General features: G+C 46.4%; 5 protein-coding genes across 5 annotated transcripts; 2 read left to right on the top strand and 3 right to left on the bottom strand.

Moving 5' to 3' along the window:
- Positions 1–403: 403 nt before the first annotated feature.
- On the top strand, positions 404–2,899 carry C8R40DRAFT_1060879 (cytochrome P450 monooxygenase pc-1; the record flags this gene model as incomplete). Its single annotated transcript, XM_046225384.1, has 14 exons — positions 404–722; positions 771–908; positions 965–1,037; positions 1,089–1,224; positions 1,282–1,394; positions 1,431–1,732; positions 1,786–1,810; positions 1,863–2,050; positions 2,104–2,128; positions 2,182–2,271; positions 2,321–2,376; positions 2,441–2,556; positions 2,621–2,800; positions 2,864–2,899. The coding sequence occupies 14 exons, from the start codon at positions 404–406 to the stop codon at positions 2,897–2,899; spliced, it is 1,797 nt and encodes a 598-aa protein (XP_046079979.1).
- A 249-nt stretch (positions 2,900–3,148) lies between these two features.
- On the bottom strand, positions 3,149–3,974 carry C8R40DRAFT_1074491 (uncharacterized protein; the record flags this gene model as incomplete). Its single annotated transcript, XM_046226725.1, has 5 exons — positions 3,149–3,379; positions 3,454–3,568; positions 3,634–3,694; positions 3,762–3,864; positions 3,930–3,974. 5 exons carry the CDS (start codon positions 3,972–3,974, stop codon positions 3,149–3,151), a joined length of 555 nt encoding a protein of 184 aa, XP_046079978.1.
- A 1,819-nt stretch (positions 3,975–5,793) lies between these two features.
- Positions 5,794–6,506, bottom strand: C8R40DRAFT_1220529 (uncharacterized protein; the record flags this gene model as incomplete). The annotated part of the gene is made up of 2 exons (XM_046233261.1): positions 5,794–6,409; positions 6,460–6,506. The coding sequence occupies 2 exons, from the start codon at positions 6,504–6,506 to the stop codon at positions 5,794–5,796; spliced, it is 663 nt and encodes a 220-aa protein (XP_046079977.1).
- A 72-nt stretch (positions 6,507–6,578) lies between these two features.
- C8R40DRAFT_1003637 (uncharacterized protein) lies at positions 6,579–7,500 on the bottom strand (the record flags this gene model as incomplete). The annotated part of the gene is made up of 2 exons (XM_046222780.1): positions 6,579–6,661; positions 7,014–7,500. Coding segments are annotated over 2 exons (570 nt in total), but the record flags the coding sequence as incomplete, so codon positions are not given.
- Positions 7,501–8,160: 660 nt separating this feature from the next.
- C8R40DRAFT_1074489 (uncharacterized protein) lies at positions 8,161–9,332 on the top strand (the record flags this gene model as incomplete). The annotated part of the gene is made up of 3 exons (XM_046226724.1): positions 8,161–8,365; positions 8,414–8,461; positions 8,662–9,332. 3 exons carry the CDS (start codon positions 8,161–8,163, stop codon positions 9,330–9,332), a joined length of 924 nt encoding a protein of 307 aa, XP_046079975.1.
- Positions 9,333–13,570: the final 4,238 nt, after the last annotated feature.

The raw sequence follows: 13,570 nt of genomic DNA, 5'->3' as shown, positions 1-13,570 counted from the left end.
CTAGCGAGTTGAAAGAGATTGCAGGGTTTGTGAAAATTGATTCATTGAATCAGATTCAAATTGTCCTTCGGCTGCTCTGAATTTCTTAAAATTCGTAGCCATCTTGAACTGCTGAAGCCTGACATATACAACATGAGTCTTTCCGGAATCGCACCGCTCCGGGCCACGTGTCATTTTGCTTTTAGCGAGAGCTCTGGAGGTATTTGGAATGTTCACCTATACATACGCTGCCCACTAGCTCCTTGAGGTTCTCTCTCATCATCTGTACCCTCTCATTCAACTACGCAGCTTCCATGATTAATTCTTGAATACTAAGCGGGCTCCGGTGACGGGAAGACCTGTGGGAAGTTCATGTGTTCACCAATTTTATAAGAACTGGATTTCGATCTTTGTTTCTTCGAAGATGACCTTCCTCACTCCTGGAATCATATACATCACTCGGGCGTTAGCATTTCCTGCTTTCTTCACCGTTGGCGTCGTAGCTGTGCGACGCTTTCTCGAGACACATACTAATATTGTTCTCCCAACCTGGATCTTTGTGATAATCTCTGTACTCAGCTTGCCTGCTCTAATCACATGCAGAATTCTCCTGAGAGATTGGAGACAGAAGCGCGACGCCGCTGCAATTGGAGCTCGAATTGCACCGAGAGTAAAAGGGAAATGGTTTGCAAATCTTGATTTGCTCAAGATGATGATGAACAATTACTACAAAGGCTACCCTGGTACACTTTTTGTCGTGTCGAGCTCGTGAAATTCATGACATTGTTTAGCGGATGGACTAATCGATATCATGAAAGACGAGGGACCTGTGTTCAACATGAATATTTTGTGGGAAAACATGGTGTTCACCTGCCAGCCAGAACATATTCAGTTGATACTTGCGACGGATTTCAACAATTATGCGAAAGGTAAGGTTTATCTGTTCGTCATCTCTCTCGTAAAACGACCGTACGTCCTCCCGCAGGCAGAAGATTTCAACGAAACATGTCTGCAGTGCTAGGAGCGGGTGTCTTCAATTCGGACGGTGATATGTGGAAGTACGTTCGAAGCCACACCGCAGAATTTACTACTTAAGAGAAAGCCTTTAGATTCCATCGCTCCATGACTCGACCTTTCTTTAGCCGTGACAAAATTACCCATTTTGACATATTTGATCGCCATGCTGATTCTGCTATATCACTCATGAAAACCCGTTTTCAAGCAGGGTATGCGGTGGACTTCCAAGTGTGTTTTGTCGTCGTTCCCCTTCTAGTGTCGAGTTATTAACCATTCTTGTATCAGGACTTGATTGGCCGGTTCACACTCGATTCAGCCACAGAATTCTTATTCGGTTCATGTGTCAATAGCCTTGCAGCAGGTCTCCCATATCCTCACAATGTTGCCCCTACCGTCGTGTCTGGTTCTGTCATGCCCAATTCCGTTTCATCGAGTACTTTACTTTCACCGAATGCTTCAGCGTTTTCCTTGGCTCGCGACTTTAGTAATGCATTCCTCGAAGCACAAGAAGCTGTCAGTTCACGAGAACGATTTAGTATGATTTGGCCCGTGCTGGAGATCCACAAGGACAGGACAAAAGAGCCGATGAAGGTAATAAATGCGTTTATCCAACCTATAGTGGATGAAGCGGTAGCCAAGATGAGGAGCCAAAAAGAGCTTGGACAATTGTCGGGCTTGGCTGCGGATATTGATGATAATGAGACGTTATTAGATCATCTGGTCAAGCAGACGGAAGGTACGCTGAAATTACTCCGCTCAGAATTCAGATTCTCACTACGAATCCTAAAGACCCCGTTGTTCTCAAGGATGAAACGTCCGTCGAAATTTTCAAATTCATAAGCAGGGATTCAGGTTTCGTTATATAGGCTCAACATTTTGATTGCTGGAAGGGATACTACAGCGGCAACCCTCACGTTCGTCATCTATTTCCTCTCAATGTATCCAGAGACCATGGATCGTTTGAGGAAAGAGATCTTTGAGAAGGTTGGACCGTCGCAGAGGCCTACATACGATGACATACGTGACATGAAGTTCCTGAGAGCAGTGATAAATGGTGTGTACCAAGACTGAATTAATGACGGACCAGCTACTAAATAGTTTTCCCAGAAACTTTGAGATTGTACCCTGTCGTGTGAGTGCAGTACCTGACTTCTTTTCGATCATTCATTCCATTTCTTGGACTAGCCCCTTCAACGTCCGAGAATGTACCCATGCTACGACGTGGCCGTCGCCTGATCCCACGCAACCGCCTATCTACATCCCAGCAGGCGCAATGTACGTCGAATAATGCTACCTCAGTTTCCATTAATAAATGGAATCGTAGAGTCCCTTGGTCCGTCTTCATGATGCACCGCCGGAAAGACCTTTGGGGACCGGACGGTACGTAGATTCATGGAGGTCACAGATATTACTCATGACACCACACCGCTGTCGTTGAACGTAGCCGAAGTCTTCGATCCCGACCGCTTCCTCGATGAACGACTCAAGAAGTATCTAACTCCAAGACCTTTTATTTTCCTTGCGTTCAATGCAGGTCCACGTATTTGCTTAGGGCAACAGGTGCGAATATTCCCAACTAACGCTCCCTTCTTGACTTGTATCATTAAATCTACTGCCAATACAGTTCGCCTACAACGAGATGTCCTTCTTCCTCGTTCGTCTCATCCAGAACTTCACATCCTTCACTCATTTTCCGGAGTTATGTCTCCCAGAATTTCAAGTACCGTCTGAGTGGAAATCGTTCTCGGGCAGGAAGGGAATTGACAAGTTTTTCCCGAAAATGACTTTGACGATGTATTCTGGTGTACGTTTATTCTGTCCTCTTTTTTGAATGCAGAATCTAGTGCTTATATGTTGGTTCGTCTAGGGAGGGCTATGGATAAAAGCTCAGGAGGCTGAGTGAAGATAAGAAGTTATACAAGTTATGCAATTGTACGGATACTTGTCAATTTGATAAATACGTAGTAGGAGAGCTTGTTCAATATATACTGTTCGGTTTCCATAGATCCTCCTTTTTGCAAATGACTACGTGGCTCTACCACCAGAACCTCGATCGCTTAGTCGTCTTCTTCGTCTTGCCGGACCACGACCATTCTGTTAATTACAACAAGCCAAAAAAAACACACAACACCAAGTTAGAACATATCGAAATTTAACGAGTCGACATGGACGTGCGGAAGTTGCTGTTTCCATAATGACTCGCTCTCGGATCCCAACGACCATGCAGAGGTTCCCTGAATCCTCCATTCGCAACGACGAAAGCAATGTCGATGAAGAGGATGAACGTCATTATGATGAAATTGATCCATGCAAAGGCAACGAGAGCGGTGAGAACACGGCATGGTAGGAACATCTGACACCAGCCTAGCTTTCCCCAAAAGGTCTGCATAAAAGGATGGAGAGTGTTAGATTGAAAATATATGAGACGGAAGTAAGGGAGGTCAAGACGTCACTTACGGTAGCAATCGCTGCGCCGACCAGATACATCACCCAGAGGATGAAGAGGCCGATGAGCTCTCCCCGGAACGTGCTGATGAAACGATTCTCATATCGTCTGTGGATACAGTGGATGCTAGAAACGAGGATCATCAGCGGGGTCTGTATTCAGATGGTACTTGGGGATTGGTAAGCACTCACATGAACCATGCCCACAAAATTGCGAGTATGGACGTTGCTAGGAGTTCCGCAACGATAGGATCTGCAATGAAAAATCAGGGCATGAGAGCCGTTCTGGTGGACGCGTGTTCTCTGAACATTGTACTCACCAAAGAAGTCCTTTCCGCTGTTCAACGGATCACCAAGAGGTATGTGTGTAGTGTAGTGGATCCTCGCCGCCGTAAGCCCAAGTAGAACGACAGAAAAAAGTGCCTATATGGGTTAGGGATGACAGTAAGCAATGTTTTCTCTGGAAAAGCGAGAAGGTAAGTCCTCACCGAAGCGAAATAAAAGGAAATTCGGAGAGCAGGGAAGTCAGTCATGCCAAGGATTTGGTTATTGATTGCAGAGAGCAGTTTTAGACTTCAAGGTCGATGGAAGAAGACGAAACAGATAAAGTTAACGACCTTCCAGTAGAACGCTGGGTTATAAGGAGAAGAGGGTGTACACGAGGACACCATGTTGTTGATTACGACACTGCATCCCTAGGCCGATTGTCAGTGAAATTTTGGTATGCCTGACGTCTTGTGTTTCGATGGAGGTCTAGGGCAATGAATATGGATACTGCCCACAAGGAAGTCATTGTTATTATGGTGTGATTGAAATCCACCACCGTAAAACTCATGTTCTGATATATGAATCTAATCGGACTTTGTATCAGCAGGATGAGATTATGTTCTTTATGCGTCTCACTGTATACTAATGCATTGCCTCGAAATGATAAACAATAACTGCTAAATGACCGACGATTAATCAGAACACGTTCAGAATAAGTATGCTGGCCATGTGACCAAGACTCACTAAGTAGTCAATATTGTCAGTGGCAATGCGAAAATTACACGTTGAATGCGCACTGCGTGCACTCCTCTCAAGGACATAGTAGCAGTGGCATAGTAGCAATAGCGTATACAGGCGTCATGAAAAACGAAATAGTAGAAGCTATTGAAGTTTCGAGAGCTGCTAGCGCTGAACGTGAACGTTGATTGGTTGAGAGCCGGACCGCGGTCGAACCGGAGATCCTTCCTTCTGTATATACATAGGATAGTTAAATTATAGTATTCGCTCAAACGAGCTCGATGTAGAATGTGAGGAGCACTGTGAAGTGCTCAACGTTAGTAGATGAGGTTTGCCTGTGTTGGACCAACTCCGTACGCGTACGTATACCTTGCTACAACTGCTTTGACCATACAAAACACCGTTACACGTATACGCCGTGCTTACCATAAACTATACAGTTCTAAGTAGATCACGCACGACAGAGACCTCCGAGCTCCCTCAGTTGTTCCATTACCAACTGAGGTGAGCTCGAGAGTATACCCATCCATACACATACTGATTAAAACACATAGATTAAACTATGAAACCAGTTTTCGTGCAATATTGTGTGTTTCCGCTTGTTTACTCAGCTCCGTGCCTTAGTTTCTATCAATGTCTCTGCCTCTGCATTCTACCTACTCAGAATGTGAGGGGCTCTATCATTGATATGCCAAATCGATGATATGTAAATTGGATTTGAAGCGTTCTACCTTATAAAACTCGGTTTGGAACTGTGTGTACCTTCAGGTTGCTTCAACCATGTAGTGATTGGATATCTGCCTTGACGCAGCTGGGCCTCTGCCTTGAAAAACATACTGCTCTGCCTTCAAGGAACCAGAGTTCTGTCGCTCCGGAGATTTCTACTGCCTTCAAAGAGCCTTGTCCAAGGCTTCTGTAAATCAATTCAACTGCTTCCCAAGTGGTGACCGATGCCTTATGACTCTCTTAACAACTATATACCTGTGCCGACCAACAACTTCTAAAGTACTTATTCATTGTATATGCTTGTTTTCTATGTCAGTTTCTATCTATGATGCTTTTCTAGACTGCAAGTACACACCGGAAAGAGACAAAGTTCCGCTTGACGAAATTTCAAACTGATATATCATGTGACCGGCGATATGCCTGATATAGCTTGTTCGCAGTCACATGGTATGTTAGTTATGCTGAATTATTTGAGCGGAATATTAGAGCGAGTTCACAACTACTTAAAACTTCGGATTTGCTACAAGGTTTTGAGATAAAATTGACGTTTGTCCGCAAAAGCATCACATGCATTAAGATTTGAACAGAATTTTTTCTCTTTCTGTGAATTGGCAATCTATACTAAAAAGCGTCTGGATACATTGTCTTTGCAATTACAAGGGCATCAATCCAAAGCTGTATGACTTCCTGTTCACGAGGTAAGCGAATATGATGCTGAAGCTGTTGGTTTAGGAATATAACTTGTTCTTGAGTAAGAAGGGCTGATGGTGGACTGACAGCCACCTCATTGAGGTCTGGAGGGGGACCTCGACGGCCAAGCCAGGAGCCTGATCCTTCATGAGAATAGTGCATGCGCAGATTTCGCAATAATGTCTCATCTTGTAATCCTTCCCAATCTACCCCGAATACTTCAAGCTCTTCATCTGTCATCGTGAATTGGTCAAGATCATCGCCCCGCACCCCATTAACCAGAGAGTCAAATACAAACATATCTTCTGGGCTGCGGGCTGGGCCACGCCGCTGTGAAATTCGATGACTATTCCAGGATTCGGCCCAGAAGGTAAGTTGCTCATTGATCATTGGAAGGAAAAGATGCTGAAGTAGCCATATGTGGTTTGAATTGGAAGCCTGGAGTCCATGATGAATTTCGAGAAGGGTAAACATATCATGCCACGTCTGACTGCAATAATGGCTAACGTCAACCCACAAATGTTCAATTCGAACATTGTGAACAGATCTAATTAAGAATAATATTAGCATCAACTCATCTTGAATGCAATAACATACCTTCCCCAAATATATGAGCCACGCCCATTTCCCCGGGCATGTTCCATGAATGCTGCCACCCAAATGTTCTCAACACCGTGGTCTCCGCAAAATCGTGAAGGAAGTCGATATTTCTCTGCTGCTGTCAAGAAAAGCGACAGAACAGTTTGTCCATGATTATTATTACTGGCCCGCAGTCCTGTGATGAGCCTTGAATACCCATCTATGAAACCATGAATAATAATACCCCAACGTATGAGGCCTAGAATACATATGTGATATGGTTACTCTGAATGTTTGGAAAGCATGCAAAAACTCACGATGATGACCATCATGGTGCCACAATGAATTTGGTCCCGGAACAGAATATCCTCAACGACGAATTCGAATCCGGTCAAAAATGCGGTAAATAGGGTCAATACGGATAAGAGACTGACGAATATGCTCATATGGAACCATAACATTAAGGCGGCGAAGCATTCCATCAAGCATTCTAATGCCTGCTCGGTGAAAGTGGATGCGCAAACGTCCTATCAAGGAGTCTAGTTGCTCGTCTGAGATATTAGAGATGTAACCAGATAAAGACGTGGATGGTATTGCAGCTACTTCCGCATGTATGTCGTCTGGTAACTGCACTGGCAGTGGAGCTTCAGGGTCAAGCAGCTCATCTGTATCCCTTGAATGGACAGTGCTATCGACCCTCATGGAAGATTCAGTTGAGGCGAATGGATTGGTTCCTGGAGAAGCGATACCATGTTCTAAAAGACAACGCCGAACGGTTGAACGAGGCACATCAAGAAAATGACTAAGTCCTGTTGTTGTACGGTGATGGTAGGCAAAGTGAAGAAAGTCTGGATTGATTACTGTACGTGGCCGTCCAGGGCATCCAGTGTATTCAGTGAATACAACCTCAGGTCTCCCCGAGTGTGATGCTTCTATACGCTGTTCATATAGAGCTCGGATATCTAATATCATCACCTGGAGACTGCTCTGCAGGACTTGAGCTTCCTCTGGTTCGAATATTGCTGCATTTTGATAGTAGCATTGCATCAATAATGTAATGAGAAGAGAATCATGGTTTTACCTCATGTGAAAGCTGAGCAAATTGATTCAAATCCTCTCCAAGGAGCTGCAACAAAAAAGGATCTGTTGGTTCCATATGAACTTGAGTAACAACTGCCTCAAATTGAGCATAGTGAGCTCGAAATGCATCCAAAAGACTTGTAGAGGCTGGAGAAGTATTCAAGCTTGTAGCAACATCTGGAGCAACTGTCAGTGATATGAAATGTAGAAATACCCAAATCCAAATCTGAGCTAAGGACAAAATTTGCATAGTTGTGGACGTTGTGGATGTTGTGGACTTCTTATGTAAAAGGCTATTTCCGATAATGATTGTCAATTGCCGTCTCCGCACAGGAACCGACATAACATTGAGATCTCTTTTAATTATCCTCATCTCTCTTTGGTTTCAAAGACATTTCCATACAGCTTGATATAATTAAAAACAATACCCTTATTATTTGAAGACCAATGAAGTACTGGACAGGAAGTTCAGAAAAGCATTTAGGTATCAGATCTAACATCACTAATAGCTAAAGTTAACCGTCAACTTCTTTGATGTACTGAAATACATATGCATTCAGGCGAATACTAATAACAGGCCAACGTGCTTCATCATTCATTTCTTCTCTTCTTTCTCTTTCGATACACGGAGTCCTGATTATGGACTTTACTGACTGTAGTCAAAATGACTATTATAATCTCATACTCCAGGCGGCTTGCGGAGGAGCCCATTCAAACATTTTGCAACCTGCTTCAGACTTCAATGTTGCGATGAAAGCTCAAGACTCTCTTGAGCCCAGTGCTGGAGACCACAACCTCGGAAACGAGATTGCGGTGGTTTCTGAGGTTGCAGTGTCCAAACAAGGTAAGATTAAAATCTATGATCCAGATGCATATTTAATACGCTTACCAGATTGCGACGCACAAGTCCACGCTGTACAGACGAACTCATTAGTGAACGGTAAGCATCAGAGTGTCGAGTTCAAGCTTCTTAACATCTATAATTCTGAGGCAAATAAGCAGATACTGCGTTAAGCGTCGAAGGTTCTTTATTTGGTATTCATGATGCTTTAGGTGGCCACAGCTTTGTGTCCCCTTCCAGCGTTGATTGTCCTTCTGGTATCCCACTCTCAGTCCCTTCCAGCACCTATAATTCTTCAGGCATTTTCTCTCCCAGCACACACCCTAGTCCTCCTGGTATCTACGATGGTCTTTCGGGCCGCATTTTCAATGGACCTCCTCCTGGTGTTGGAAACGGTCCTTCTCCCGGTATTTACAATGCCACTGCTGCTCAAATTTGCAATGCTCCTGCTCCTGCTCCTGGCGCATACAACACTCCTGCTCCTGGCGTTTATGACGCCGCTGCTCCTGGCATTTACGACGCTGCTGCTCCTGGCATTTACGACGTGACTGCTCCTGGCGTTTACGACACCGCTGCTCCTCACGTTCACGACGTGACTGCTCCTGGCATTTACAATGGTCCCCAGAGCATTTTCAATAATTGGTCTGGTGTCTATGGTGCTGGGCTTTACGGTCTACCTAGTGTTTATGGTGCTGGGCTTTACGGTCTACCCGGGGCTTATGGTCCTGGGCTTTACGGTCCACCTGGAATTTACAGTCCATCTGGCGTTTACGGTGCTGGGTTTTATGGTGCTGGTGTTCATGATCCAGATGTCTATAACCCTCCTCAAGCTCACGGTCCTGGTATCCATATCCAGTATGGTACTCCTGCTCGCAGCCATGGTCTCAACCGTTACCATCCCTACCAGCTGACAGCACGCCAGTCAAGCTCTCGCACTTCCTTGAGTATGTCATTCTTTCGAATCCCTTGAACACTTCAATGACTGCTTTCTTTCTGAAACACTACCAGCAGCAGCTTCTCCCATGCAAATCCCGGTTCCGGTTTCAACACAGGCCTCTCTTTCTTTGAACGTACCTGCACAAGTGCTTCCCACCTCAGTATTTCTGCCTCAGACGAACCAGGTTATACCGCAACCCAAGAAAGCGACTCAAACCTCAGCTGTTACCCCCGAGCCATTGATCAAAAAGCCCTCAAAGGGACCGGTAATTTTTACATCAGCTTGCAACTTCAAGGTGTCATAAAGTACGCAGCCCCTATCATTTTCCCTTTCTCACCGTCTCGACGCCTTTACTTGTACAATACATCATCCCATCGCTGTCAATCTCCATTGATTACTGATCTATCTATTACTGATCCACCTGACCCATCTTCTCTTTCTATCGGCTTCCGCCTCCTTCCTTGCCCCTGAACTGTACAGTATTACATCGTTGTTTCTCGCAGACTAGATTATGTATATATAGCCAACCCTCCACAGCCTGGTCCCTTATCTTGACCTCTCTGTCATTATCTGGGACCAGGTATGTGCTTACTTATTATTACCTATGACTACGATACTCAATATATCTCTGTCATTATCTGGGACCAGTTCGCCTCCGCTCCGCTTAGTCGCTCCGCCTCACTGACCTGCTTAGTCGCTCCGCCTCACTGCCTGGCTTAGTCACCCCGCTTCCTGCTCCGCTAGTCACTCCGCCTCTGCCGCTTCGTGACATTAGGTCAAGATCCATTACTGCACTGACAGCCTACCGATAAGGTTGTCCTTGCAGGATCTGTAGACACCACGTCTTCCCCAGTCCCGCCCGATTCTGAAACACCTGCTGCCAGTATAGACTGCTCCACACTCCCACACGCACTTGACCCCAGAGACCAAGCTCACGCCCACAACAACAACGATACTTGGCGCGATTGCCAGTCTCAACCTTGCCCCAACGCCCTTTCGAACTCGATCCGAGAGCCACTCACTGTGAGCAATATAACCTTCCTGCCAATTCCCCAACCCCGATTGCCTACTCCCATCATGTCGACTCCTGTCCCGCCTGCCCCAAATACCTCTGCTGAGGATCTCATGGCTCAGCTCATCAGACAAGCAGCCAGCCTTGCTACAGCGATGGAGGAACGCTCATCATCCAAGTCAAGCATGAACAAACCCGAGGTCTTCAAGGGTAAAGATGGTGCTGAAGCTCGTCGCTTCATGGCTCAGTTCCAAAATTGGGCGTCAGAACAACCGGATCTCGCCAAAAGCCAAGTTAAACTTATCAAGTCCGCCCTGGGCTTCTTCACAGAAAGTGCTGGAGATTGGGCAACTCCCCATCTGTTACACTTCAGTGCAGAGAATCCCCCTTTCGGAGGAAACTGGGATACGTTCTTGAAGGAATTTAGCCAGCGGTTTGAACCAATGGACCCAGGTATGGAAGCCCGTAGCGAGATCAAGAACCTCAGACAAAGTAAAGGGCAGACAGTTGCAGAATTTGCCCAGAAGTTCAAGGATATCGGAGATCGGACTGAAATGTCTGATATTGATTTACGGGAACGCTTCTTCACCGCCTTACTTCCGGAGATCCGACAACACCTTATCATCGTAAACATCGCCCAAGGAATCGCTCCGACTTTGAAAGAGGCAATCAAACGAGCCATATCGGTGGATGTCTACCTGCATGATCCCACCATGACCGGCCGAAACACCGGACACGCTCCCGCACACACCGCTCACATTACCCCTGCCGACCCTCACGCCATGGACATTGATGCTACTCATACCAGCACTGGGAATAGCAGGGAGGCCTTCCTTGCCCGTATGCGCGGACGATGTTTTGGTTGTGGAGCTCAAGGCCATGTTAAGCAGAATTGCCCACACAAGGAGACTACCTGTCGATACTGTGGACGCCGGGGACACCTAGAATCCGTCTGTCAGGACAAGTTCATGGGACTTAGTCGTGACCGTGGCCGACGCCAACAGCCTCGCCGTCAGCAGATCTCAGCCACGGCGGCACCATTTACCTTATTCCCAAACGAATCAGTTCAGATTGCCGCCTCAATCCCAACACCTGTCGCTGGACCTGCTACACCGAGCCCCGCCAATCAGGACTTCTCCACCCAAATTGGACAAATAAGGGAATTGTTGGACCGTGCTAATGCCATGTCTCCTCCGTCCTCTGGTTTTCAGCAGGGTTTTTAAAGAGGGTACCCGCTCCGGCTGCACCGAGAGTACCCCATAATCAGTTTACTATGTTCGCTACCTCTTCGTATGACTCGCTCCCATCATGTACAATATCATCTATTTGGGAATTAAATTCCAGCTCCCCACATTTCCGAATTCATGCGAAACTGAGAGGAAGGAACCATAGTATAACAACCGCAGCCATGGTAGACTGTGGAGCTACCGCCCTGTTTTTAAACCAAGACTTTGCCACCAGAAATCACGTAACCTGCGCACCCCTCCATAAACCAATTGATGTATTCAATATCGATGGTACACCTAACCGAGCCGGGCGAATCACCCACTTTGCACGCTTAGCACTCACAGTGGATAACCAGGAGCGATGGATGGATTTCCTGATCACAAACTTAGGAGGAGAGGATATTATTCTCGGACTCCCCTGGTTACGGAAGGTAAATCCAGAGATTGACTGGGAGAGGGGACGACTTTCAGTAAAGCCACCCCGGGTACATATAGAGGAAGTAGAAGATGAGCAGACTTCACACCCTCACCTAGTGGCGTCTACTACCGATAGTCCAATCCAGGAACTCCTGAACGAAGGATCCCAACGTGAACCCAATCACACTGAGGCAGACCTAGAGGAGAATGAAATCATAACAGCAACGGAGGAATCCCCAATACACCGAATACGAGCCAATCACAAAACGCGTCGGGCATGGGTGAAAGCGGGGATATTGGAAGAACAAACAGAGGAAGTATGGTGCTCAGCAGGGTTCACTTATTCTCAACAACTAGCAGAGGAGGCTAACCGCGATAAACCCATTAAAACCTTTGAGGAGATGGTCCCTGAGCAGTACCGAGACTTCAAGAAGGTTTTCTCCGAATCTGCCTCTGAGCGATTACCTGCCCATCAGCCCTGGGATCACGCTATCGATCTTGTACCCGGAGCACCAGCAACCATGCGGACAAAGATCTACCCAATGTCCTTGAACGAGCAGGAGGAACTCGACCGCTTTCTAGAAGAAAACCTACGGAAAGGCTACATCGTTCCCTCGAAGTCACCCATCTCATCTCCAGTCTTCTTCGTGAAGAAGAAGGATGGGAAACTCCGTTTCGTACAGGACTACCGGAAACTGAATGAGTATACTGTGAAGAACCGATATCCTCTCCCATTAGTTGCTGATATCATTAGCCGGCTTCAGGGAGCGCGATATTTCACCAAGTTTGACGTTCGCTGGGGCTACAATAATGTGCGGATTAAGAAGGGGCATGAATGGAAAGGCGCATTTGCAACAACTCGGGGCTTGTTCGAGCCTAAGGTTATGTTCTTCGGTCTCACAAATTCCCCTGCCACATTCCAAGCACTTATGAATGCGATATTTGCTGATCTCATTGCAGCTGGCAAGGTGGCAGTCTACCTAGACGACATCCTCATATTCAGTAACGACCTCAAGGAACACCGACAAGTGGTACGGGAAGTATTAACGCGACTAGAAAAGCACGACCTCTATTTGCGCCCAGAGAAATGTGAATTTGAACAGCAACAGATCGAATACCTGGGACTTATCATTTCAGAAGGGGAGGTGAGAATGGATCCGGTCAAAGTAGCGGCTGTTCGTGACTGGCCAGTCCCTACCAACCTCCGGGAACTGCGAGGATTTTTGGGGTTTGCAAACTTCTACCGGCGCTTTATCCGAAATTTTGCAAGAATAGCTCGACCTTTGAACGACCTAACCAAGAAGGATACCAGCTTTAACTGGACTGGTACACAACAGGAGGCATTTGACACCCTTCGAGAGGCCTTCATCTCCGCACCAATCCTTGCTCTATGGGCGCCAGATCGGCCCACTCGAATTGAGGTAGACGCATCAGGCTTTGCTACGGGAGGCGCCCTCATGCAGCAGCAAGACGATGGTCAGTGGCACCCGGTAGCCTTCAGATCGGCATCCATGCAGCCAGCAGAACGGAACTATGAAATATATGATCGGGAGATGCTTGCCATCATTGAAGCATTGAAGGACTGGAGGAATTTCCTGGAAGGACTTCCACAACCA

This window comes from Lentinula edodes, assembly GCF_021015755.1.
Source record: "Lentinula edodes strain Le(Bin) 0899 ss11 chromosome Unknown C8R40scaffold_62, whole genome shotgun sequence".
Taxonomy (NCBI): Eukaryota; Fungi; Basidiomycota; class Agaricomycetes; order Agaricales; family Omphalotaceae; genus Lentinula; species Lentinula edodes.
The sequence above is the reverse complement of the archived record's forward strand: the minus strand, read 5'-3'. Positions and strand labels throughout refer to the sequence as shown.